The sequence below is a fragment of the Watersipora subatra genome, chromosome 10 (assembly GCF_963576615.1).
Source record: "Watersipora subatra chromosome 10, tzWatSuba1.1, whole genome shotgun sequence".
NCBI lineage: Eukaryota > Metazoa > Bryozoa > Gymnolaemata > Cheilostomatida > Watersiporidae > Watersipora > Watersipora subatra.
In genome coordinates, this window is record NC_088717.1 from 31713961 (window position 1) to 31741329 (window position 27369).

Sequence of the window (27369 nt, forward strand, 5' to 3'; positions counted from 1 at the left end):
GACTGATGTTCTAAAAAAAGAATCAAGGAGATTGACCAACCAGAAGCTGAGATATAGCCAGCCAAACACAGGTCTACCAAAAAACAAGTGTTTTGGTAATCATCAATATATGACGTATGAAATCGACTTGTGTGCCATTGGTCAGTTAAGCCAACTAATGCGCTCTCCTATAACAATCACAGCGTTTTAATTGGTTTAATCCCTACAAGTATAGAACAATCAAATTGGGCCTAACAATCATTGCTCTGAGAATTCCAAACCAGTCCCTCTGACGTGTAGATTAGTTTTAGCATAAAATAATTACACGCATCTATTATTTTGCAACATTTCGCTATCTTTAGTTAGTTAGGTCGCTATCTTGCTAGTTCAGCTTAGTTTTGTTGTTCTCCCACTTAGCTTACCTATTCAGACTCATCTTTAGCGCTGTTCAGATTTTTTTTAACTATAGCTAATAAATGGAATCAATTAAATCAATTATCAATCTCGGTTATTATTTGGAATTTTCTACAAATTATATTAGTTACATCATTTATTCTAGAGGCAGTTATATTGTTTTGTATAATATGCATTATGATTATTATATTAATCATAAAAAATAATCATAGATAAGATAATAGATAAATAGAAAAAATCAAATCAAAAGTTATCGTTTTCTTTTCTTACAGCAAGAGCACCACGGTCAATTTATTCTTTTTAAAATTATGGCTGTAGTGAACTTACAGTCTGTTAATAGTGACGATAATCATGAAAATCAACTGATTGCTGCAGTAGGTACACAGTAGAAAAATGATGAATGAACAAAAATTCACATTCCCATTTCTTATTCTAAACCAACTGCAAATCGCGGATGTCGCATATAGACTATACACGCGCCGTTCGTTAAACAGAGGATCTTCAGAGCATATCCGTGGAGATCGAGTTAAAATTTGAAGCACAATAGTCAAAATCTGCTCTTCTGTTTTGAAAAATCATTGCGAGGGGTTGTGGGCAAATGCCTTTACCACACAATGTTTGCTTGATTTTCCTGAGAAACCAGAGCTAGCCTGTAAATTCTTTACTATCACGAGAAGCGTTTCACATCTCATAGCCTAAAACAATCATTATACATAGCGGCGGTAAGGGTGTGCAACTCCGGCACATTACCAATAAGTCGATTTCATACGTCACAGTTCTCGGGATTTTCGAAGGGTTTTCCTCTGATTCGTTATTAGGTAGACCTGTGTTTGGCTGGCTATATCTCAGCTTCTAGTGGGTCAATCTCCTTGATTCTTTTTTTAGAACATCAATCAACACCTCAAAATAACTAATAAAGCATAATAATATTATGCTTTCTCTATTCTTTAAAGAAACAGGACAGTGTTTGTTTAAAGAGACAGTACAGTGTTTGTTTAAAGAGACAGTACAGTGTTTGTTTAAAGAGACAGTACAGTGTTTGTTTAAAGGCCATACAAAGCGATGGAGAGAGACTAATGTCTGATAGTACGATTGGAGCTGATGACATAGCTGCCCATCTCAAGTCTCTTATTGACAATTGGGAGGAACTCAAGTCCTTAGCTGAAGCTAGATCTGACAGGTAGCCTTTACTTCATCTATTACCATCCCTCTAAAGCTGGTGTTGAATCTATTGCCATACCTCTAAAGCTCGTGTTGAATCTATTGCCATCCCTCTAAAGCTCGTGTTGAATCTATTGCCATCCCTCTAAAGCTGGTGTTGAATCTATTGCCATCCCTCTAAAGCTCGTGTTGAATCTATTGCCATCCCTCTAAAGCTCGTGTTGAATCTATTGCCATCCCTCTAAAGTTGGTGTTGAATCTATTGCCATCCCTCTAAAGCTGGTGTTGAATCTATTGCCATCCCTCTAAAGCTGGTGTTGAATCTATTGCCATCTTTCTAAAGCTCGTGTTGAATCTATTGCCATCTCTCTAAAGCTCGTGTTGAATCTATTGCCATCCCTCTAAAGCTGGTGTTGAATCTATTGCCATCCCTCTAAAGCTCGTGTTGAATCTATTGCCATCGCTCTAAAGCTCGTGTTGAATCTATTGCCATCGCTCTAAAGCTCGTGTTGAATCTATTGTCATCCCTCTAAAGCTTGTGTTGAATCTATTGCCATCTCTCTAAAGCTTGTGTTGAATCTATTGCCATCCCTCTAAAGCTCGTGTTGAATCTATTGCCATCCCTCTAAAGCTGGTGTTGAATCTATTGCCATCCCTCTAAAGCTCGTGTTGAATCTATTGCCATCGCTCTAAAGCTCGTGTTGAATCTATTGCCATCGCTCTAAAGCTCGTGTTGAATCTATTGTCATCCCTCTAAAGCTCGTGTTGAATCTATTGCCATCCCTCTAAAGCTCGTGTTGAATCTATTGCCATCCCTCTAAAGCTCGTGTTGAATCTATTGCCATCCCTCTAAAGCTGGTGTTGAATCTATTGCCATCCCTCTAAAGCTTGTGTTGAATCTATTGCCATCCCTCTAAAGCTCGTGTTGAATCTATTGCTATCGCTCTAAAGCTGGTGTTGAATCTATTGCCATCCCTCTAAAGCTCGTGTTGAATCTATTGCCATCTCTCTAAAGCTGGTGTTGAATCTATTGCCATCACTCTAAAGCTCGTGTTGAATCTATTGCCATCCCTCTAAAGCTCGTGTTGAATCTATTGCCATCCCTCTAAAGCTGGTGTTGAATCTATTGCCATCACTCTAAAGCTCGTGTTGAATCTATTGCCATCCCTCTAAAGCTCGTGTTGAATCTATTGCCATCGCTCTAAAGCTCGTGTTGAATCTATTGCCATCGCTCTAAAGCTGGTGTTGAATCTATTGCCATCGCTCTAAAGCTGGTGTTGAATCTATTGCCATCACTCTAAAGCTCGTGTTGAATCTATTGCCATCCCTCTAAAGCTCGTGTTGAATCTATTGCCATCCCTCTAAAGCTGGTGTTGAATCTATTGCCATCCCTCTAAAGCTCGTGTTGAATCTATTGCCATCCCTCTAAAGCTCGTGTTGAGTCTATTGCCATCACTCTAAAGCTGGTGTTGAATCTATTGCCATCCCTCTAAAGCTCGTGTTGAATCTATTGCCATCCCTCTAAAGCTCGTGTTGAATCTATTGCCATCCCTCTAAAGCTGGGTTGTTTCTTGTGAGAGATAGCTGGTTTGGTGCTAGGTTGGCATTATTAGCATAATGGCAAGGTAAAGCTGGTGTTAAACTGCTGGCTTGTTGACAGGTTGGAACAGGCTCTCGCTTTCAGGCAATTTAATGCCGGTGTTGACGAAGAAGAAACTTGGATTCAGGAAAAAGAGCACTTGCTTTCGGCTAGCGATTATGGCAACCTTCTATCTGTTGTACAGGTCAGCATAACCTTTATTATGTTCATTCTTCCTTGCACGCTCTTATTGTCACCTACTAAAGATGAAGGTCTCTTATCGTCACTTACTAAAGATGAAGTTATACAATGTTTTTAGGGCTTATTGAAGAAACATGAGGTATTTGAAGCCGACCTTCAGCACCACAATGCAAGATGCATGGAGATAGAAAATGAAGGAGAGAGTCTGATAGTTGCTGAGAATATGTACAGCGATGAGATAGCCTCTCGCTGCGGAGTTCTTAAAGAAAAGCTGGAAATGTTAGGCAGCCAGGCTGAGCAGAGAAGGGCCAAGTTAACGGATCATTCCGCCTTCCTCCAGTTCATGTGGAAGTGTGATGTGGTAGACAGCTGGATAGGTATGTTTTTTTCCATGCTCACCCAGATCCATTTCAAACTCGGGCACTATCTGCTTTTGTCACCACTGCCACTCACTTCTCTCGCAGCTGTCCGTTTCCTTTTTCGTGGCAGCCCATGTCATGTAAACAGCCGCCTTCCATGTTCACAGTAACCTTTTAAGTATTGTGTGAAGTAGTAATGAACGTTTAATCTTATAATAGGAAGGACACAGGAGTTATATTCGATTTTTCATAGGTTTTTTTAATTTTCCATTTTAATCATTTTATTTTCAATTTTGGATTAGCAGTTTTTGCTGCTGTGGGGTCAAGCTTTACTTTCGCATTTTCATTGTAGCCCACATATTATTTCTTTTCAGCGTATATAGCAAAATCCTAAAAATAGTTGTCATATTTCTAGTGCAGCTAATTGCGGATTTTGTGTGGTATTGTTAACATGTTTCAGGTGTTTCATAATAACAAAATTAAAAATCATTTGCAGTAGTGATGAATCTTGGTACTAGCTACTTGTTTGCCGACCTGTATCTACTATTCAGTCACCCACTTTTATTCCTACAAATACCTACTTACACTTGTTTATCAACCTGTATCGACTATCCAGTCACCCACTTTTATTCCTACAAATACCTACTTACACCTGTTTATCAACCTGTATCTACTATCCAGTCACCCTCTTTTATTCCTACAAATACCTACTTACACCTGTTTATCATCCTGTATCTACTATCCAGTCACCCACTTTTATTCCTACAATTATCTACTTACACTTGTTTACCAATTCACAGCTGACAAGGAGGCACAAGTAAAGCCCGAAGACTATGGAAGAGACCTTTCGACAGTTCTCACCATGCTCAGTAAGCAGGAGACATTTGATGCTGGTCTCACTGCATTTGACAAAGAGGGTATCCAGGCTATCACGGTACTGAAAGATCAGTTGGTATCATCCAAGCATGAGCAAACAGAGACAATCCTCAAACGCTACTCGGATGTCAAGGACCGGTATGCAACCTAATCTAATCAAGTACCTGTTCATTGGCAGTCGTAGTTTAGGCTGCCTGTTGATATGAGCATTTGTGTCTTGTCTGATGGTTAGTTCTCTTATATTGGCCAGAGGATTGATTGATTTGTGTAAACTCTCGAAAGGACCAGCGCCATGTATTCTCATGTAAAGTGCTTTAATAACTCTGTCTGTTTTTTGCCTCCACAGATGGCAACTGCTGCTGAACAATTCGGAGGAACGAAAGGCATCTTTGCTAAAGCTGCAATTCCAGTATCGCCAGATTGAGGACCTCTATCTGACCTTCGCAAAAAAAGCATCGGCATTTAACTCGTGGTTTGAGAATGCTGAGGAGGACTTGACGGACCCTGTTCGTTGCAATTCATTAGAGGAGATCAAGGTTGGCTTTTGCCTCACTTATCCCTAAATCATTTGAAGTCCTATAGTGCAGTGTCATTCCAATGCAGGTTGTAATTCTTATAGCCGACACTGATCACCACTTTTCATGGAATGATTACGAATGATACGTAAATCTCGAAATTAATTGCTAGCAATTTGATGGGGTGTAAGTTTTCATGGTGGTATCATGTTCCCATGTAGAAGAGCTGCAGATTTTAAAAGAGCTGAAACTGTCCTTTCAAATGTATTTAGGCGCTGCAAGAGGCTCAAGAACAGTTCAAGGCCAACCTTTCGACAGCGGAAGCAGATTTTGAGCAGCTCACTGTCTTGGACAAGAGAATCAAGAGTTTTAACATTGGCCCAAATCCTTACACCTGGTACACGGTGAGCTCTTGTTAATTTTTTTGTACTGGCCTACGATCTGTTCGCGATCGTTGTCTGTTCACTCGGTTTATCGTCACGAGAGTTTTTTAAGAAAGCACTAGGAAAAACATCAGTGAGTTCTTCAAAGGTTTTCACAGTATTTCTGCAATCGGGCAGTTGGATATAGTTTGCATCAAAATTAGCCCTCAGTAATGCTGGTTGGTGTGCTAATAGATTTAATGTGGTTCTGCAGATGGAGTGTCTGGAGGATACATGGAAGCAACTTGACACAATAATTCTTGAAAGAGATGCAGACCTCCAGCAGGAGCATGTTAGACAAGAGGAAAATGATGAGCTCAGGTATTCTCATATGCCGTATCGTGTTCCATCGCCACATCTTTTTCTGCTACATCTCTCTCTCTCTCCACTACATCTCTCTCTCTCCGCTGCATCTCTCTCTCTCTCCGTTGCATCTCTCTCCCTCCGCTGCATCTCTCTCTCTCCGCTGCATCTCTCTCTCTCCGCTGCATCTCTCTCTCTCCGCTGCATCTCTCTCTCCGCTGCATCTCTCTCTCTCCGCTGCATCTCTCTCTCTCCGCTGCATCTCTCTCTCCGCTACATCTCTCTCTCTCCGCTGCATCTCTCTCCGCTGCATCTCTCTCTCCGCTACATCTCTCTCTCCGCTGCATCTCTCTCTCCGCTGCATCTCTCTCTCCGCTGCATCTCTCTCTCTCTCCGCTGCATCTTTCTCTCCGCTGCATCTCTCTCTCTCCATTGCATCTCTCTCTCTCTCTCTCTCTGTTGCATCCCTTCTCTATGCCTCTGTTATGCATCCTTTATATGTCTCTCTATATAAATGGCCTCTATATGTCTCTATATATAAATTTCCTCTATATGTCTCTATGCTGTTTCATAATGGTTTGTAATGTCTGGTCCACTGGTTCACTTGGTTTACTCGCTTCTACGTAATATATGTTCTTACACTGTGCCTGTACATGTGTATGTTCATTCTGCAGGAAGCACTTTGCACAGACGGCCAACACATTCCACAGTTGGCTCTACAGCACAAGGGTGGAGATGATGGAGGTGAGTGGCTCGCTAGAGGAGCAACTTGAGGCAACCAAGGATAAGTCGATTGAGGTACGCGCTCAGAAGAGCCAGCTCAAGGCCATTGAGGAGATCGGTGGGGTGATGGAGGAGAAACTGATCCTTGATAACAGGTGAAGTCAGCTGCGCGTAGAATTACCATGATTATCATGCTAAAGACACTAGTATTTCTCAGCTGTGCTCAGTCAAAACAAGCACACTGAATTTTTGTCTTATCAAACCTGTCAAGGGAATATAACATTGTATGAAATGTGTGTTTAGATACACTGAGCATTCTACAGTGGGTCTCGCACAGCAATGGGACCAACTCGATCACCAGGTAATGAGGATGCAGCACAACATTGAACAGCAGATCCAAGCGAAGAATCAGTCTGGAGTAACAGAAGATGCTCTTCGAGAGTTTAGTATGATGTTTAAGTGAGTAAAGCTGGTCGTGTGTCATATATCACGGGCTCAGGTGACAGTTGAAAGTGAGTAAAGCTGGTCGTGTGTCATATATCACGGGCTGAGGTGACAGTTGGTGACAGTTGAAAGAGAGATGGTAGTTAATGTAGGATAATTTGAAGTAAAGGGAGTAGAGGTGGTTGTATATCATATGTTGTAGGCTTGAAAGGTTGGTGAGGCTTGAGGGAGAGAATATTGTGGTTTAGGTAGGAGAGATTGCAGGAGAGAGAGTAGAGAAGGTAGTTTAGGTAGGAGAGATTAAAGAAGAGAGAGGAGGTATGGTAGTTTAGGTAGGAGAGATTGAAGGAAAGAGAGTAGAGATGGTAGTTTAGGTAGGAGAGATTGAAGGAAAGAGAGTAGAGATGGTAGTTTAGGTAGGAGAGATTGCAGGAGAGAGAGTAGAGAAGGTAGTTTAGGTAGGAGAGATTAAAGAAGAGAGAGGAGGTATGGTAGTTTAGGTAGGAGAGATTGAAGGAGAGAGAGTAGAGAAGGTAGTTTAGGTAGGAGAGATTGAAGGAGAGAGAGTAGAGATGGTAGTTTAGGTAGGAGAGATTGCAGGAGAGAGAGTAGAGATGGTAGTTTAGGTAGGAGAGATTAAAGAAGAGAGAGGAGGTATGGTAGTTTAGGTAGGAGAGATTGAAGGAAAGAGAGTAGAGAAGGTAGTTTAGGTAGGAGAGATTGAAGGAGAGAGAGTAGAGATGGTAGTTTAGGTAGGAGAGATTGAAGGAGAGAGGGGAGGTATGGTAGTTTAGGTCGGAGAGATTGCAGGAGAGAGAGTAGAGATGGTAGTTTAGGTAGGAGAGATTGAAGGAGAGAGAGTAGAGATGATAGTTGAAATCAGAGTCTAGCTCGCAAGTATCGCTGACTGTTTACAGGCACTTTGACAAGGACAAGTCTGGTAAGCTCGACCATGGAGAGTTCAAGTCATGTCTTAGAGCACTCGGCTATGACCTGCCTATGGTGAACGAAGGGGAGTCTGACCCTGAATTTCAGGCCATACTTGACATGGTATGCATTAGTACAGGTTCTCTATTAGCAGACGATACTCTGTTAAACTAGCCCTTCTTGTCTATACAATTCCATGGCTTAAAAGTACTCGAACACTATTGCTATTAATTATTTTATAATGCCTGTGTTTTACTTGAAAGATAGCATTATATCGAAAGCTTGTTTTTTTACATTGTATATTTTATCACCCTTTTTTCAATTCATTTTATACACCATCTTGAAGTAGGGAGACAAAGCAAGCATACCAAGCAATACCAGTGATACAAATAGGTTACGGAACATTTTAGACCGGCTCACAGTTGAGCTTAGTTTACGCTGTACTTGCCTATTCCTTTTGTTTGCTAGTTTGTTCTTATCCGTACTCACTAGTCAGTAGTCTGTAGTCCATAGTCACAGGTCAGTAGTCCATAGTCACTAGTCAGTAGTCCGTAGTCACTCTCTCCTCTACTCCACCTTTGCTCAAAATGACATCGCAATAAACTCTGCAATCATGAGTATTTTCTTTCAGTTTCTCTGGCAGGTTTTTCACTTTATTGGTAGATGTTATATGTTACTTTCTGTTACAGCAGTTAGTCGAGTTTAGATAACCTGACTCGTAGTTCCCTAGTTAGATTGTGCTTGTTGGATCTGTGCTAGGATTTTGTTGGCTGTTGCAGGTCGATCCAAATATGGACGGACTCGTCTCACTACAGGAGTACATGGCCTTCATGATATCACGTGAGACAGAGAACATTCAGTCGATCAGTGATCTCATCCAGGCCTTCAAAGCGCTCACACATGGCGGAGAGAAGCCTTATATTACCTCCTCTGAGATTTATTCCGTAAGCTACTATATTTGAACTTGTTTTTAATTCAGCTTTCTACATACATGCATGATGCTATCTAGCATTCTCTGTTTGTCTTTCCTGTTCCTATACCAGTTGAATGAATCTACCTAAGGTGAACTTCCATTTTAATAGGAACAATATTGTTGTGATAGTTTAGTATTTACACTAAAACAATTGTCTCTCGGAAACAATAGAGTTGTGATTGCGTAATCAGCCAAGTTTTTGCAAAACTTTTTCCATGTGCTGCACTTGGTTTTTCAAAGAATTTTTGTGTTTTCTAAAAAAGGATACCTGTTAGGACGCTCTCAAATTCCCTCCGCATACCATAGGGGGTGCATGTAGCGAAACATCGAGAAATATCTATTGCAGAATAGGATACGAGATAAGCATTTGTTTAGTCCTGGATGTGTTCATAAGCGTGGAGTTGTCCTCTACATGCCAGAGTTATCTTCACACGCCACTATTAGTGATATGCTATCGACACTGTTATTACTCTATCAACTCCTCACAAATGCATCCGATTAAAACAGTTTTAGCATACACCAATTGTGATTGCTATAAACACTGCACTTGCACGCGTCTGATTCTCATATTCTACAAACATGAGAACATTTGTAAAGGTTTTTGGGCTACACCTTTCTCTGATGCATCTCTGTCCATGGATCTCACATGACTCTCAGTTGCTGCATATCATTGTGTACCCAATTGAAGAAAAATTACAGGATTTTTTCAACATTGAAATCCAGATGCCACGTGTGTGGGCTATGATCGCAGTACCTTACGTGTAGGAATTCCTAAGCATCCATGAGGGCTTTTGTATAAGCTGCTTCATCAAAAATAAACAGTTCTAGTTGCACTCACACACGCAAACGACACCTCGCCTGGCCACACATCCTAGAATGCCTTTTCTACCTCCTATTATCTCTAAGAATTATTTGCATGTATACAAGCTACTAGACTCAATAAGTATAATGGTATTGCTGTTGTTATTGCTGCCACAGAGATGGCAGCTTATCTACACGCAATCTTTTGTCCACTGATTGATATTAGCTAAGACAAACTCACCATCTTTACTCAGTCTGTTGTTAGTGTAAGTATTTGGTCCAACAGGCACCTCTCTTCCTTTTGCAGAATCTGAGCAAGGAGCAGGGTGATTTATGCATGGCTCGTATGAAGCTCTATTCTGACCCTAAGACTGGGAATGTCATCAAGGATGCCTATGGTTATGAAGAGTTTGTGCAAACGCTTTTCAACCAATAAGAGCATTTCATATAGGAGTGACTCGGTTATCTATCCTTTTAACCTATCCAAGTAGTCAGCACCTGCTACAAAATTAGCTAGTTTCGCTGTCCGCTTTACTCTCACATTGTGAAGTTACGCGTAATCAATAGTCCTTTTTATAGATACTAATATGTCTGGCTGTAGTCATGATTTCAAATCATTCGACAAAATTCAGTGGACAAGATGCGAACATCGTTTGGACAGCCAGTTACTCTGTTACGTTGTAGCCTTTGTTCCTTTGTTGTCGTACAATTCTAGTTAGCCCTTGCTAGTTTATTTTACTTTCCTTTAGTCAGTCTTTTGCTATGCTCCAATAAATATACCAGCTTTGTCATGTTCGCCAGTTACTGAATGGGAGCAAATTTTACTGTTGAGTGAAAGGATTTTTCACACACCTCGATTGCAGGTTGCAAATCATGCTACTATCGACTAGTAAATCACACAGCACTATATGGTTACACTCAATATATTCTTGGATATACATTAAATGCTGCATTATCTAATGTTCAAGAACTTCATCAAAGAAACTTGCATTATCGAGCCAAGCATGATTGAATTCGCACATATTTTATATAACTGGTAAAAAATTTGAACGAAAGGTTTTAGCAGCTATTTTCAGAAAAGTTAAAGTAGCTTGGGCTGCAGACCAGATTTACAATCTTACTAGACAGCGCGGTCGCAGCAGGTGCTTGCCAAGGAAACACACGGGTATTGAAAGTAGAGTGAGTAGCCAGTTAGCGGAATTCCTTGTAGAGTTGTTGCAGTAGTCCCCGGAGCAATGGCAAAAGAACACGTGATTCTCAGCCACCTCAGTCGTCTTACAGTCATTCTCAATGTGTGTCATGCCAACCTCTGGGGCACAGCCTCTCGTAACTGTATGAATAACATGTACATGATTAGTTAATAAGATAGATGTATGCACTCAGGTAAGTAGGTAGAAGTGAGTTCAGCGTGCTAGCAAAACTAATGAGGGACTGTTAGCATGGAGGTCATATCCTATTTCTCTCAAAGTATTTAAATAACACTGGAGCAAACTGGTATGTAACCGCTGCGTGTCGTTCTTCATACAGGTCACTGCTACTATGTTTTTGCAGAGGATGAGAAGTAGGTGTGTTAGACTTTATGAAACCTGAATAATTGGAGGCATTGCAAGTGTAATTTTGGCCAACTCACAATTTACAAGTTTGTTTTCACCTTCAGCTGGTCAATTTAATTAAAAGCCATCAAATATTATAGTGAAAGGAATTGGACACTAAAACTGATCTGAAGGCCTTGTGACAGAAGGTAACTTCACTAGGTAAACAGTGTTATTAATTTAGACAAGTGCACGGTATGATTGTTGCAGCAGAGTTGTATTTTTATGACACATATTTTAATCTAGCTCTAAGATATGTCGCAATGATTTATTTTTGTTGCAAAAAATAGCATTCCGATTAGTTGTAAGTCTACATCTTTCGGCATGCTAAATATTTATTAAATGTCAATTATATGATTCAAGATCTTTCATGGTTTTTTCGTTTTCCACGTGATAGTTGATGGTTTTCAACTCATTTTAACTTGCATGATATGAACAAATTGCACAACTCTAATAATTGTCTTGAAAATATGTTAGCTCCTTTGACAATTCTCTACCTAATATCCACTCTCTTAACTGAGAAATATATTTGAAACACTATATGTCAATCTATTTATTTTATTTGATTGACTGTTGTTCTTCTTTGTGATTCTGTTTAAAATGGAATTATTGCCAATAAAGTAATAAAAAACAAAAAATGTACAAATTTCGTAGAACTAACTACTTGCTAGGTTACATAAAGAAGCGGAAGGTCATAAAGGTTATTACTTAGTAGTGCTAATTCCATAAAACAAACAGCTATGAAGAATATATGATATCTTGTAAATTGATACAACATAAGGATGTACACCAAACAAATGTAGTCTCTTATTATCGATGTGTTTGTTCCCAGAACTTCCACATCAACTATCATAGCGATAGCACGAGATTGGTGCTACATGTATATGGCTACATCACTGCTTGTTTGTTTACTATGTTGGCTCTAAACCGTTTATGCAAGTTAGTATTAAGTTTTGTAAGCACAAGCGAACCCAGAACTATAATATGATCAGAGTACTATTGCAGTTAGCAATCTAAATTTATGATAGAAAGTCTTATGGAATATAAAAATAATTTTATCACAAGTATCAAGATTATAGTGAAATTGTGGTAATAGTGCATGTGATGTCTCCTAACACTGACCTACCATGTAGACCAGCAGACATAACCTACCTAGTATAATGAGCTTGAGTGAAATGTACCACAAATATTACTGTTTCGAGCTTACCAATTTGATTCTGTTCAACGTCAATAAACTTAGATTTTATGCATCCTTCCTCTTTGCTTTTACTGCAGTCCTGTTTGTCTTCCTCCCGAATGCCTACTGGATATTCGTCCAAACATTTTTCTGCCACCGAAGAGTTGTGTCCACATACATAGCATTTGGTACCCATGCTATGACCTTCAATTAATACAAGTCACTAATCTAAACAGAAGACTCAATTTATTTAAACAATTATGAGATTAAAATGTTTACACAGTTAAGAAGACCGTTGTGTCAATGTCTGGCCTTACTCTAATGGCTTTTGTGAGCTTGTAAACATGCAGGATTCATTCGCTTTTGGTGTGTGCCATGATAACAAGAATTATCTTATTTAAATCTATTTTATGTATACTAATCATTTAAATTATGAACTTAGCACCACAATTACAATTGTGGCATCAGTATTAATTTTTAACTCCCTTTTAATTACTATAACTAGTGAGAGATCATCATGTATAATAACTATGTGCACAATTATTCTATGATGCGGCATGATAGTGGTCGAGTGGTACAGTTGGTAGTGTGTCTGGCTGCAAAGACAAATATTTGATTTAAATTCCTGTGCCATTGCATCTTTTTCTTAATCATTATGCTTGGCTTTAGACAGACAGACACAACTCTTATTATAGTGAATATTTATAAAAAGGCTCCATGGAATAATCTTGAGGCAGTATCAATTCTATCTCCAATAGCGGGGCACAGAACAGTAAAATATAGCATAATGGGACTTCATTTATGAGCTGAGTCAGTGATCATCTCCATCTCATTGTTGAGGTAGAATTGACCAAAAGATTGAGTTCATAATCAATTTAATAGTTTCTTTTTGAGGCCATCTGTGCCTCACAGAATCCTGCATCACCAGTAACTTAGGACCGTTTATTAGAATGAGGGAGGCTGATGAACACTCTCTGTTAGTATTACATGAAGTCATACTGCTAGTTCTTGCTACTACCTACTAGCCATTCTGCTAGTTCTTGCTACTACCTACTAGAATAGACTAAGCTGAGGAAGCGCAATGGGATGTCATTGAACTTTGAGCTCTGCTGACAGTGGCATCTGATGGAAGATTACACTTATCTAGCTCTGTAAACTAGGTCTGAGTTAGCAATGGTCGCAATAGTAATAATATAATACAATAATAATCCCTGAGTAAACAATACTTAAGTGATGAATATAATTCAACACTTATGATTTTTTCTAAAACATGTGCTATTAATTAACAGCACATACCATAAATTACATTATGATAAAATCGTCTCTCTTACTTCAATTAGCAATGTGAACTAGAGCACACAATAGTTGAGAAATGTTGACAAGAACTCAAATATGGCTGTAAACTATTATATATAGAGCATTGGATAAGGTAAAGACATTATTGGCCATCGCATAACCTTATCCATGAATGGATGCTCAGGACTATTTAGGCGTGTCAACCTTCAACATGTTAGAGGAAGCACCATTCAGTCTTCTATATCATAACATTGCATCATGCATAATTATAGAGCTAGCAGCAAATTGCTCTAGCAGCCATGCCAGAGCTTCGAGTCCATCAGATCTTCCTTGACTTTATATTTGTTGCGATTGACTCAGACCAGGCACTCACCAAACTAGCCACATTTTAGAAGCTTCCGACTTCAGAAATGAAAATTTTATAAGTGTACGCGCATTCTCAGTATCCTCGTCAGCAAACTTCCAGGCACTCTTAACTCTTACTCACTTTTGAGCTTTCAGACACCCTCCGGGCAAAAGATTTTGCAGAAGCTGGGAACTAAAATAGTTTAATATTAATTCTCAGCGGCGTTGTACAAGCTGCATGAATGTCATTTGAACCAAAAACTCACCGATGAGATATTCTGTCATAAATATCCACAGTAATAGCTGCTGTCGCTCTGCCCACATATTTACTTGCTTCCGTCAGTTTAATGCTTAACTCCGAGTGAGCTTTAGCTGGCTGGTCGCTGTCAGGCGTAACTGATAGCGCAGCCAACGGTGAGACTCCTGCTTGTAAGCATGGCTATTGATTGAATTTACATCACGAGCTTTCCTTTCACAATAATTGATACCTTTCATAGGTCCCTGACATGGCCTTAACTAGCTTTAGACACCATTAGTTCTGCTCTATAGACTTAATTTGCTAAATCTAATCTAATTATCTCCAGAATTTCAAACTACTAGGATTTAGTTTCATGTTTGGCTTGCGTAACAGTTCCAATATCCACATGCTTTTATGGTGTGAAGACACGGTGCGACTCTTACCACTGCTCATTATGATCAGAACTTATTGTGGTATTATTTATTAGAGAAATCGGTCTATTAGTACTGATAAGTTGTATGTATCAGGATTTCAATAGGTTTTTACATTGTAGTGTTGTTAATAACTGTGCTGCGACAGGGAATAGTTGAAGGATTGTTTACATTAACAATACTGCAATCAATATGTACGTATATACACGTAGAGCTAATTCAATAATTGCTGCTAGTGCAATGAAGGCCTGCCGAGCTCAAGTGTTAAAGGAATTGGCACACAAGGAGAAACTCTGGAAATTAATTGACAAGTAGGGCCTACAGCAGTTGATTTGACAGTGCCAGTTGATCTGTGTATTTGATAAGACTAATATCAGGCCTGATATAAATAATTCTGCAAATGAAGGGATTTGAAAAGCTGTTGCTATATACTATTTACAGTCCAAATACATGTATATCCAATTATCAAATAACACCGGAGACATAACGTTTCTATCCTTGTAAAGAATAATGTTAAACTGGTCATTGCCTTCCAAGTCTACAAATAGTTCAGATACCGGATTGCTGAACCATGTTTTACAGTTGTATATTTTTTAACAAAAAGTATGTAATAGGGAGGTTAATAATATACCTTCAGTTTACAGAGATATTTTAGATAAAGGCTTAGCCAGCATTTATTGTTGTGGTAGACTCTCTTGAGGTAAGCTGTTGGACATCTGATTGTTACTTATATTAACCTTTCATTCTGGTTGCAAGTACTTTCGCAAGGATGGTTGGCCGAAACGCTACGACTCTACTTGGAAGCTTGCCCATTCATGGTACCTATGTAAACCAGTCATGTTTTGCAACAACATGACAGACTTTTGGTTGTCACATCATGAGCTTGACCTGGATGTATTTTATTTACATCCTCTGTGATTAGGTGAGTCAAAATATAGGTCACTAATTGCTTGCGATTAGTGCACTAGAAGAGTACCATAACTCTCCATGGCCACTTTGATGTAAGATCTAAAAGACAGTAGAAAATGACTTACAAAAGCCCACCTACATGATAAAGATTTTTAAAAGATGCCGAGATTTCCAAGGGAAATGCGTAAGCTCACCCATTCGCTTCTTGGTAGAAAATCTTTGAAAATGTACGCTGAAACAGCTAGCAAGAATATGGCAACAGGTTGAAAGGATAACTCCTAGTATAAACAAGGACTAGTTTGCTATTTGTATACAAAGGAGAACTGGTTAACTTCATCAAATTTGCACAAATAGAGCCCTGAAATTTAACAAAAGTGGTGCCGGATAAAGCTGCGTAAAGAATGTCATATAAAATAACAATGTCAACACTCTTTGGTCGTTCATATACGACTCTGGTGCAAGCTTCAACACTCTTTGGCAGTTCATATGCGACTCTGGTGCAAGCTTCAGCACTCTTTGGCAGTTCATATGCGACTCTGGTGCAAGCTTCAACACTCTTTGGCAGTTCATACGCGACTCTGGTGCAAGCTTTAACACTCTTTGGCAGTTCATATGTGACTTGGTGCAAGCTTCAACACTCTTTGGCAGTTCATACGCGACTCTGGTGCAAGCTTTAATACTCTTTGGCAGTTCATACGTGACTCTGGTGCAAGCTTCAACACTCTTTGGCAGTTCATATGTGACTCTGGTGCAAGCTTCAACACTCTTTAGCAGTTCATATGCGACTCTGGTGCAAGCTTCAACACTCTTTGGCAGTTCATATGCAACTCTGGTGCAAGCTTCAACACTCTTTGGCAGTTCATATGCGACTCTGGTGCAAGCTTCAACACTCTTTGGCAGTTCATATGCGACTCTGGTGCAAGCTTCAACACTCTTTGGCAGTTCATATGCGACTCTGGTGATTCAACTAGACAATTTCGGCACCGAAGATGAATGCTGCCAACCAAGCTTAGTTCTGTACAATAAAGGTATACATGTATAAACCACATAAAAAGCAACAAAATAAAACATTTTCATACAAAATATATCGACACAGCTTGGCTAATACAGGCACCGGGTGGGTAAAGTCGATGGCGGCAGCTAAGCGGGAAGTTCAGGTCCTCCGGTAGCATAATTTCCGGTGACTTCTGCCCCACTAAAATCAAAGCCGGGATTCTCCAGTTGCATTCTTTCAAGTGCTGCCTTTGTTCTCATGTTCTTCAAAAGCCATTCATCTGCCACATATTCACCTGTAGATTTAGAGACAGCGATTGCACTGTTCTGAGAGATAAGTGTTCTGAGGATGAGTTTGACTAACTGAGAGATGTGTTCTGAGGATGAGTTTGACTAACTGAGAGATGTGTTCTGAGGATGAGTTTGACTAACTGAGAGATAAGTGTGCTGAGGATGAGTTTGACTAACTGAGAGATAAGTGTGCTGAGGATGACAGTTTGACTAACTGAGAGATAAGTGTGCTGAGGATGAGTTTGACTAACTGAGAGATAAGTGTGCTGAGGATGAGTTTGACTAACTGGGAGATAAGTGTGATGAGGATGAGTTTGACTAACTGAGAGATAAGTGTGCTGAGGATGAGTTTGACTAACTGAGAGATAAGTGTGCTGTGGATGACAGTTTGACTAACTGAGAGATAAGTGTGCTGAGGATGAGTTTGACTAACTGAGAGATAAGTGTGCTGAGGATGAGTTTGACTAACTGAGAGATAAGTGTGCTGTGGATGACAGTTTGACTAACTGAGAGATAAGTGTGCTGAGGATGATAGTTTGACTAACTGAGAGATAAGTGTGCTGAGGATGAGTTTGACTAACTGAGAGTCAGCGAGTGAGAAGAGAAGTCATTGTCGAGGTCATTAGCAGTGAACATTCATGTTCTTTGACGGTTTTTTCAGTGACCAAATCAGTTCTAGTGACTGGATGCAAATCACATTGCTTTAAAAACCTAATCATTTGATTTTACAAAAAAATGTGTCAGCTATTGTGCTATAATAAGATTGGGGGAGTTACTTTATGTTTGGGGACATTTATTTGAGAAATGACTAATGAAAAATAAATATTATTTGCATGATGAAAGCAAATACGGAACACTAACATATGACGGATATCATCCCAAGGTCATTGCAATATTAGATGTAAAAGGTTTACTCGAATAAACAAAGTTTCCTCTAACCCAATATTAACAACTATTAGGAGAATAATATTTACTGCGTAACATTGTGAACACTTAATTTTCTTTTACAAACTTTTCCTAAAACTACAGAACTAAAATATTATACATTTGTAGAAATATTTGCCTAACTACGGTAAAACCTCTGACTGAACGCCATGGCGCTCTATTTTTTAACATCTTCTCTATAGTGGCAGTCAATTGGAGACGGGATTCAAATAGAGGCTGGGGTCTATTTTTCAAAAAGCTTGTAAGAATTTTCGGAAGATAAATTTAGCCCTATTACGGGCGAAGCGGATGCCGCCTATATTTTGCCCTCTTTTTTCAGCGGACAGATATTAAACCTCTTGGATGCAATAAATCTGCTAACTTACCTCTAACTTGTCAAAGGTCACTTAATAAATGTGCATCGAGAAACTGAAAAACATCTCTCCCAGTTAATATTTATTGCTTACAATTGACCTGCGATGATATTATAGCCCGTGTCCTTCTTTTGTTGACGTGTCCTGCAATTTGTTGACATTTTCAATTTTTATTTCATTCTAAATTTGAAAACATATTTTTATTTTATCTTTCTATTTAACAATATTGCATAAAAGCTCATTGCACTCACTGATGTTTGCTACAGTTTGCAGCTAAAACTAGCTGTTTATGTGCAATAGAAATGGAGTTATGAGCATCGATCCATTGTAAGCCGTGTTAAGATAGCTGCAAGGATGCTATTAAATAACATGCTATAAATTTGCATATTTATAAGTTATACAACAAAAATCTATCAAATGATACAAATATGTATTCATGAACAAATGACATAAAGGAACCATACTTATATTGCATGCGAAAACAAAAATTTATGTTTTTAAAACAAAAATATTTGCATTGTTTGCTCAGATAGCTGCGTTCTGATTGTTGCTTTCGATGTAACGAACATCTTCTAATTGTCCAATACTTTCCACAATATCTTCTGGCCTCAACTCTTCTTCTGCACTGCTGAACATGTCGATATTAGCGTCCAAATATTTTTTGGCAGAGCAAAACTTTCATGCATTGCATTTAGCACTAATGCAAAGCGTAAAAGTTGGCTTGTTAAAATTTTGCTTGCGTAGCCTTTGGTCCAAAACTTCTGAACCGGTTTTTATATGAGTGTCCTTCGAAGTATTAGGACCGTGCTAAACAAGCAACTACTATTAGCCTGAGACAGTAGTTATTTCTATAGCGTTGCTTTCAAAGTTCCATCTACCATCGTAAACTGAAGCAGTTTTTTTTTTTATAAATGTAGGCTACTTCTTAGTATAAAGACCGTATTAAACAGAGAGCTACTACTAGCCTGAGATCGTTATTGATTATTGCTACGGTGTTGGTTTCAAAGCTTTAACGATAAAAATGAAAAGCTTTGGAATTGGACAACGAGAGAACTAACTGATATTGATATAAATGATCCATTATTGATATGGATTTGTGGACAGTTTTCTATTGATCAGTGGATATTATGGGCTCGTAAAGATCAAATAATGTCGAGTGGCGATCAATTGGAGAGTGGCATTTAAATAGAGGTGGCGTTAAATTAGAGGCTTTAAAGTAATTGTTGAAATACGTAGTTGTGTGTAACATATTGCAGCTTTAGCTTTTATGGAAGTTGTCTACTCTTGTATACATATTTTGTTTTTTCTACACAGCATGCACATATTTCTTCCTTCTCCCATTAGTGAATCTACTCATCAATCACAAAAAAATACAGTTTCACCACTATGCTCCATTTTGGAAGGCTTCAACCACAACTTGGACACTAATGGACACATCTTTGATTGGCCTTTTATGTCAATCATTTTCTCTGAGGTTTGAAAATGTCTGGTCAATATGCGTGTTACTGGCAATATATGTGTGCATATATTTATATATATATATATATATTAATAAATAAACAGTAAATATTTACATATGTATATATAAATATAAACTTTACTTCTAATATTGCATTTCTCCTATTGCAGGGGAGAGATATAAACATAAAATATTTTCCTTTCATTATTGCTGTTTGTCATGACCAAACACTTTTTTAAATAGATTTTCTAAAAATTTATATAAATATCACGACTTTTTGAAATTGTTAGCTGTGACGTTTTGAAATGTAAACAAAATTGTGCATTGGTTTTCTATTAATACTATATTAATAATATTGGTTATTCTAATAATATCAGTGCATTTTCCTTCTAATATTGGCCAATATTGCATTTCTCTTATTGCAGGGGGAGAGATATAAACATATAATCTTTTCCTTTCATTATTGCTGTTTGTTGTATATAATAACACCCACACCCAGTACATTACAACTACCATTGCAGTTATCCTATTGCACTGCAGTGCCATTTGACTGCTAATATTGCATTTCTCAACCATCAGTACCCTTTCTTTTTTCCAATATCACTTTGGTCGTGGGCTGTATGACAGGGGAATTTCTAGTTATATATCTGCCTACATATTTAAACATGTCAAATGTAAAGGTTGTTACCAATCACCAAAATTAGCATCAGTTAACAAGGTTGTTTCTACTAGTAACCTTTCAATGTTTGAAAAACGCAAACAGTTACTTAAACACCCAGAAATAAGGAATTATTTCTGAATCAAGTCCCACCTAAAAACGCCTTTAATTGAATGCCCACCTTTATTTGAACGCCACCTCCAATTAACCGCCACTCGAAATTATTTGATCTTTACGAGCCCATAATATCCACTGATCAATAGAAAACTGTCCACAAATCTATATCAATAATGAATCATTTATATTAATATCAGTTAGTTCTCTCATTGACCAATTCCAAAGCTTTTTATTTTTATAATTAAAACTTTGAAACTAATACCGTAGCAATAATCAATAACGGTCTCAGGCTAGTAGTAGCTCTCAGTTTAACACGGTCTTTATACTAAGAAGTAGCCTACATTTATAAAAAAACTGCTTCAGTTTACGATGGTAGATGGAACTTTGAACGCAACGCTGTAGAAATAATTACGTTTCCATGGTAATATTGGTTCCTTGTTTAAGACGGTCTTGATACTTCGAAGTACATGTACATATATAAAAATGGTTTAAATTTACGATCGTAGATGGAACTTTGAAAGCAACGCCATAGAAATAGCTAGTAATTGTCTCGGGCTAATAGTAGTTCCTCGTTTAACGCGGTCCTGATACTTCTAAAGACACACATATAAAAACCGGTTTGCAAGTTTTGGACCAAAGGTTACGCAAGCAAACGTTTAGCAAGCGAACTTTTAGCAAGCAAACTTTACGCGTTGCATTAGTGCCAAATGCAGTACAAAAAAGTTTTGCACTGCCAAAAAATTGTTTGGACGCTAATATCGACTAGTTCAGCAGTGCAGAAGAAGAGTTGAAGCCAGAAGATATTGTGGAAGGTATTGGACAACTACAAGATGTTCGTTCCATTGAAAGCAAGAATCAAAAACAGCAATCGGAGCAAAGGATAAAAAGATTTTTGTTTTTAAAACGTAAATTTTTGTTTCTGCGTGTAAAATAAGTATAGTTCCTTTATGTCACTTGTTCATGAATTTATATTTGTATCATTTGATAGATTATTGCTGTATACCTTATAAATATGCATAAGGTATAATGTTAGAGAGAGTTAAATAAAAAGGCATGATGTTAGAGAGAGAGTTAAACAAAAAGGCATGATGTTAAAGAGAGAGTTAAACAAAAAGGCATGATGTTAGAGAGAGAGAGTTAAACAAAAGGCATGATGTTAGAGAGAGAGTTAAACAAAAAGGCATGATGTTAGAGAGAGAGTTAAACAAAAAGGCATGATGTTAGAGAGAGAGAGAGTTAAACAAAAAGGCATGATGTTAGAGAGAGAGAGTTAAACAAAAGGCATGATGTTAGAGAGAGAGTTAAACAAAAAGGCATGATGTTAGAGAGAGAGAGAATTAAACAAAAAGGCATGATGTTAGAGAGAGAGTTAAACAAAAAGGCATGATGTTAGAGAGAGAGAGAGTTAAACAAAAAGGCATGATGTTAGAGAGAGAGAGTTAAACAAAAGGCATGATGTTAGAGAGAGAGTTAAACAAAAAGGCATGATGTTAGAGAGAGAGTTAAACAAAAAGGCATGATGTTAGAGAGAGAGTTAAACAAAAAGGCATGATGTTAGAGAGAGAGAGAGTTAAACAAAAAGGCATGATGTTAAAGAGAGAGTTAAACAAAAAGGCATGATGTTAGAGAGAGAGTTGAACAAAAAGGCATGATGTTAGAGAGAGAGTTAAACAAAAAGGCATGATGTTAGAGAGAGAGAGTTAAACAAGAAGGCATGATGTTAGAGACAGACTTAAACAAAAAGGCATGATGTTAGAGAGAGAGTTAAACAAAAAGGCATGATGTTAGAGAAAGAGTTAAACAAAAAGGCATGATGTTAGAGAGAGAGAGAGTTAAATAAAAAGGCATGATGTTACAGAGAGAGTTAAACAAAAAGGCATGATGTTACAGAGAGAGTTAAACAAAAAGGCATGATGTTAGAGAGAGAGTTAAACAAAAAGGCATGATGTTAGAGAGAGAGAGTTAAACAAAACGGCATGATGTTAGAGAGAGAGAGTTAAACAAAAAGGCATGATGTTAGAGAGAGAGTTAAACAAAAGGCATGATGTTAGAGAGAGAGTTAAACAAAAAGGCATGATGTTAAAGAGAGAGTTAAACAAAAAGGCATGATGTTACAGAGAGAGTTAAACAAAAAGGCATGATGTTAGAGAGAGAGTTAAACAAAAAGGCATGATGTTAGAGAGAGAGAGTTAAACAAAACGGCATGATGTTAGAGAGAGAGTTAAACAAAAAGGCATGATGTTAGAGAGAGAGTTAAACAGAAAGACATGATGTTAGAGAGAGAGAGTTAAATAAAAAGGCATGATGTTAGAGAGAGAGTTAAACAAAAAGACATAATGTTAGAGAGAGAGTTAAATAAAAATGTAACAACATGTTACAAACCTTTGAGCAAAGACGGCCAGGTGTTGGCAGAGTCCTTGTCTCTTTTTTGTAGGATGATCCTCAGGAGCTTACCATCTTTATCAGTCTCTGAAACCAGCCATAAACTCAGTCAGTGCTCTAACTGTCATGAACAGCCATGACTTATTCTAATCAACCGGTAAAAGTGTTAAAGGAGAATATAAACTCACAAAGAAACAAGAGATCAACAGGAGGCCAACAAATGTGAAGCTGAAGTAACAACAATTCAGCGAGCGGATCAACTTACCAAGGGTCCAAAGGGTGTTGCATGCCTTCACATTGCTGAACAATGTACCCTGGGAAAAAAGAAAGTACTGTCGTCTGATGGTGGACATATCTAGATATACCTAACTAGCACCATGTATACAGCCTACCCGATTCATTCCCACCCTTTCACGCACGCACCTACGTGCACGTACATTTATGCGCACACACATCTATGCGCATACACCCACACGTCTATGTGTGTATAATAGAGGGGTAGTGGCGCTACGGAGTTGTCCTCTCATGGCAATCAAAATGACCCAAGGGTAAGACTAATTTGTAAATAGAGTGCATGCGCGTCAATAATGGTGCATTGTATAACAGATCATCTCATAAGTACTGTGATAGCTACTTTACAGCATTAGATGCCAATTAATTTTTTTTAAACATACCCTACAGGATGACAATATTCGATGGATTTAATAATTCGCGATTTCGCGAACAGTCTATTTTGCAAATTATTAAATTCTGCGAATTACTAGTTCTATTTTTAAACACAAGGGAGAATAACTACTGCCTCAAATTAAAGATTAACCGCTAGGCAGAAGTAGTAAACGTAGCCGAGTTCCAAATTTTTTCAAAATCATCGCTGGGGCTTTGAGTTAACCCCATTGCCAATGCATCACACTGCTTTACAAAATTATTCAAGGTTGTCACAAGTTGTTCGGCATGGCTCCGTCATCCCAAAAATCTCTTTTACCTTTGTTTACATTAAAATCGACTCCATCAACCTCTAATACCGGAGTTGATGGTCATAATGAATCCGATCTGGACATTATGGTATGTATTTGATTTGCAGTGCAGATATGTTTTTCCATAATTAACTGTGTTAGTTCATTCTCTTGTGTAAAAACTGATCACTTTCATTCAATACTTCAGCTATTGATACTTAGCATGATCGAATCGTAGTTGTCAGCTAAATAGAAACTTAAACGTGTGCACGCACGTGAAGGGTTAACTCTATTGCTAGCTGCAATAGAGTTAACCCTTAATAGAGAGTGATTGTGTTCATCCGCAAATAAATTAGTCCGCGAATACAGACGGTTCCCAACCTACGAACGAGTTACGTTCCGAACGATTGTTCGTAAGGTGAATTTGTTCGTAAGTTGCTTCAGTGCTATATTTTGTATTATAATTTATGTTCAAGGCCTATATAAGTATATTGAAGGTTTATATAAGTATGTTTAAGGCTTGTATAAGTAACCTGTATTGGTTTGTACTGAAAAAAATATTTAATAAAATGGAGATAATACTTTGGTGGACGCCGGGCCATGACACAGCATTTCTTATTTATAGTATGTCTTGTCCTTTTTATTATATTGTTGTTTCACTCGTTATGCTATTGTTATATCTGATATACCGTCATAACACTATCACTTATCGTCACTTATATTGTTGTCATACCAACGCGCTAGCGGTCCTATTTATTCACCTTATTAGCCGGTGTTCTTACCGTTTACCGTTAGCCGGAATGGTTGATATTATCGTATATAAAGGAGTGCGCTCATTTAGTTGAGCAGAGCAGATAGCCGTACGCTCCTCGGCTAGTGAAATTTCCTTCGCTAATTAAAAGCTGAATGAAACTACACGCACTCTCTTCTCTTTAATTATTAGTCTAGATCCTGCCAAGTAAAGGCTGGCAAATCCATTTACAATACGTACAGTAAAAATAAAAAAGTTCTTTGCACACTGGAGATATGTTCACGCACCTATGCACTGCAACGAACTGGGCAGAGAAAGGTGGATGCTGGGTGGTGCTTCTGAGTAGTGCCTACGCGCAGACCTGTTCGTATGTACCGTTGTTCGTAACTCGAATGTTCGTAAGTAGGGAACCGTCTGTATGCATGAAAAAGGTAATTTGCGCGAAACTCATCTCCCCGAATATTTTCATTCTGTAGGGTAGTTTAATTTTATCCCAAAGGAATTAAGACAGGTTTAAAGTCAAACCCAAACAAGTTCAGTAAATCATTACTGCCAAAAGCCCATGTTTCGCTTTGGTAAAAATTAGTTGTGGCCTACAGACATCAACATCTGGCATGATTTGAGTTGATACCTTCTTTCGTTATAAATGCATCCGATTGTGCTTCACACAATATCATTCCACACCGCACCACACTATTCTACACCGCAACATTCTACACCACACTATTCTACACCGCACCACACTATTCTATACCGCACCACACCATTCTACACCACACCTTACTACACCACACTATTCTATACCGCACCACACTATTCTATACCGCACCACACTATTCTATACCACACCACACTATTCTATACCGCACCAACCTATTCTATACCGCACCACACCATTCTACACCGCACCACACTATTCTATATCGCACCACACTATTCTATACTGCACCGCACTATTCTATACTGCACCACACTATTTTACACTGCACCATTCTACACCGCACCATTCTACACCACACCATTCTACACCACACCATTCTACACCGCACTATTCTACAACGCACCATTCCACACCACTCCAAACCACACAAATCCACACCACACAATTCCACATCAAATCATACTACACTGCACTACATCATTTCACACCACATCATTTTACATCACACTGAATCATTCCACACCACATCACATCATTCCACACTGCACCACATCATTCCACACCGCACCACACCATTTCACATTACACCACATCATTCCACACAGCACCACTTCCTTCCACACTGCACTACATCCTTCTACACTGCACCACATCCTTCCACACTGCACCACATCCTTCCACACTGCATCAAATCATTCCACCCCACACCAATCCACACTGAATCACATCATTTCACCCCACACTATTCAACATGGCACTACATCATTCCACACTGCACCCGTTGCCGAGGAAGATTGCAGTTTGCCTAACTCACACTTATTATGCGCGTTCCAGCAACGCTCAGTGACAGGCTTCCGCTTTCTGAGACCAGAGAAATGTCCTTAGACTTGATATGTTCCTCTATCCTCACTTCTATGGATACTTCGTCAAGAGTTTGATACCAAAGTCCCCAAGAGGTTTCACAGCATACAATACCACTTCGTTCATCAAAGTCGGCCATTGCAGCTCTAAACCAGGAAATAATATGCCGTTGGCCATCAATGAACAAGTACAGTAGTCAATTCTAGAGATCAGCTGCCAAGACTTTAGAAACCATTTATGTATATTTCATTCGTATAAGTGAGTAGTCCTCACTAGAGACTACAAGTATCTATTGTAATTCCTTCTATCTAGAACCAGTTTTATTTGAGATTAGTTTGAGAGGACTCACAAATCTGTTGTTAATAAAAAGTGACTTTTGAATCAATGTTAACTTGTCAGTTATGTTTTAAAAGTTCAATATGGATATCAAAGCCTTTTATTTTCGTGTCTCAGCTTTCATGCAATAACACGGTTCCGTACATGCAATTACTGCAATGAGATGACTAAAATATCGGATATGGGCTTGAAGCGGAAGAATTGATCTCGGAACCGCCCTTTCACAAGACACTAAGCTAACCAATTGAGCTACGTAAAATGCATCAAATCTGTTGGGGGACATGGGTGGTTATCTAGGTTAAAATAGCATAGCATATGGGACTCTGCATTATGTTATGAAGCAATGTCATTAAAGCTTGCTCTCACAGCTCTTATTACTAAGTTTAGCAATACGGATACTAGCTTGCTCAAATTAGTCATTGGCAATGTGCCAGGCTAATGGCAGGCAACTATACTGCCTGCCAATTTTTATAAACTGTTTTAATACTTTTTAATAATAACGATCGCGCAACCACAAGGCTAAGCCATTCTTATCACATTCATTGCTCTTATTATATACTGTATATCCTCTTCGCGATTGCTTACACTGAACGTGTACTTTTTATTATTAATTAATACAGTGTGCCCTCGGGTCATGATGCCCCTGTTATAACATTTTTTTACATTATTATATAAAACACGATGGGTGTTTTGACAAAATATTTTTCTGGGGAGGCTATGGGAACAAACTTTTTTTCGACGTTTTGCCGCCATACTATATCAACAAAAAGTTCTATCGAAATAAAAATTTAGCAGTTGATGTACTGATTACGACGAAATAACAAAATGACAGTATCTTATTCACCGAAATCCTCTCACAACGTCTGAAAGAAATATACGATGCTCGCTATCTCAGTTTAGCGTCATTCGTTATAAGGTATAGTAAAAATGAATTTGAAAACAGA

General features: G+C 38.4%; 3 protein-coding genes across 6 annotated transcripts in view; 1 reads left to right on the forward strand and 2 right to left on the reverse strand.

Moving 5' to 3' along the window:
* LOC137405923 (spectrin alpha chain-like) overlaps positions 1 to 10466 on the forward strand; it is a 67491-nt gene extending 57025 nt beyond the window's left edge. For both annotated transcript variants that reach the window (XM_068092392.1, XM_068092393.1), the window contains 12 exons: positions 1443 to 1573; positions 3215 to 3338; positions 3453 to 3711; positions 4494 to 4707; positions 4916 to 5105; positions 5357 to 5488; positions 5721 to 5827; positions 6484 to 6687; positions 6836 to 6991; positions 7894 to 8026; positions 8683 to 8847; positions 9985 to 10466. In XM_068092392.1, the coding sequence (XP_067948493.1) occupies positions 1443 to 1573; positions 3215 to 3338; positions 3453 to 3711; positions 4494 to 4707; positions 4916 to 5105; positions 5357 to 5488; positions 5721 to 5827; positions 6484 to 6687; positions 6836 to 6991; positions 7894 to 8026; positions 8683 to 8847; positions 9985 to 10113 (1944 nt within the window). In that variant the 3' untranslated portion in view covers positions 10114 to 10466. The remainder of the gene's footprint in view (positions 1 to 1442; positions 1574 to 3214; positions 3339 to 3452; positions 3712 to 4493; positions 4708 to 4915; positions 5106 to 5356; positions 5489 to 5720; positions 5828 to 6483; positions 6688 to 6835; positions 6992 to 7893; positions 8027 to 8682; positions 8848 to 9984) is intronic.
* A 144-nt stretch (positions 10467 to 10610) lies between these two features.
* Positions 10611 to 14484, reverse strand: LOC137405925 (uncharacterized). Its single transcript, XM_068092394.1, has 3 exons — positions 14354 to 14484; positions 12477 to 12650; positions 10611 to 11007 (listed from the first exon to the last, which is right to left on the reverse strand). The coding sequence occupies exons 1-3, from the start codon at positions 14409 to 14411 to the stop codon at positions 10787 to 10789; spliced, it is 453 nt and encodes a 150-aa protein (XP_067948495.1). The 5' UTR covers positions 14412 to 14484; the 3' UTR covers positions 10611 to 10786.
* A 754-nt stretch (positions 14485 to 15238) lies between these two features.
* Positions 15239 to 27196, reverse strand: LOC137405820 (nudC domain-containing protein 2-like). Of its 3 annotated transcripts, none has more exons than XR_010979811.1 (5): positions 26043 to 27196; positions 23129 to 23177; positions 22864 to 22950; positions 15860 to 16954; positions 15239 to 15764 (listed from the first exon to the last, which is right to left on the reverse strand). XR_010979811.1 is itself a non-coding variant. In XM_068092235.1 (5 exons), exons 1-4 carry the CDS (start codon positions 26226 to 26228, stop codon positions 16806 to 16808), a joined length of 471 nt encoding a protein of 156 aa, XP_067948336.1. In that variant the 5' UTR covers positions 26229 to 27196; the 3' UTR covers positions 15239 to 16680; positions 16780 to 16805. The 3 variants fall into 3 exon arrangements, 2 of the variants coding, with proteins under 2 accessions (XP_067948336.1, XP_067948335.1); XM_068092235.1 differs by having other exon boundaries at positions 15239 to 16680; positions 16780 to 16954; XM_068092234.1 differs by having other exon boundaries at positions 15239 to 16954.
* Between the last annotated feature and the right edge of the window lie 173 nt (positions 27197 to 27369).

Coding starts and splice junctions, on each gene's coding strand:
- LOC137405925 (XM_068092394.1), bottom strand. CDS start 14,411: ATGTGGGCAGAGCGACAGCAGCTATTACTGTGGATATTTATGACAGAA. Junction 12,651..14,353: donor TATGACAGAATATCTCATCG/GTGAGTTTTTGG, acceptor TATTAATTGAAG/GTCATAGCATGGGTACCAAA. Junction 11,008..12,476: donor CGTTGAACAGAATCAAATTG/GTAAGCTCGAAA, acceptor TTATTCATACAG/TTACGAGAGGCTGTGCCCCA.
- LOC137405820 (XM_068092235.1), bottom strand. CDS start 26,228: ATGGCCGACTTTGATGAACGAAGTGGTATTGTATGCTGTGAAACCTCT. Junction 23,178..26,042: donor CTGGAACGCGCATAATAAGT/GTGAGTTAGGCA, acceptor CTTTTTTCCCAG/GGTACATTGTTCAGCAATGT. Junction 16,955..22,863: donor CTGGCCGTCTTTGCTCAAAG/GTTTGTAACATG, acceptor CTAAATCTACAG/GTGAATATGTGGCAGATGAA.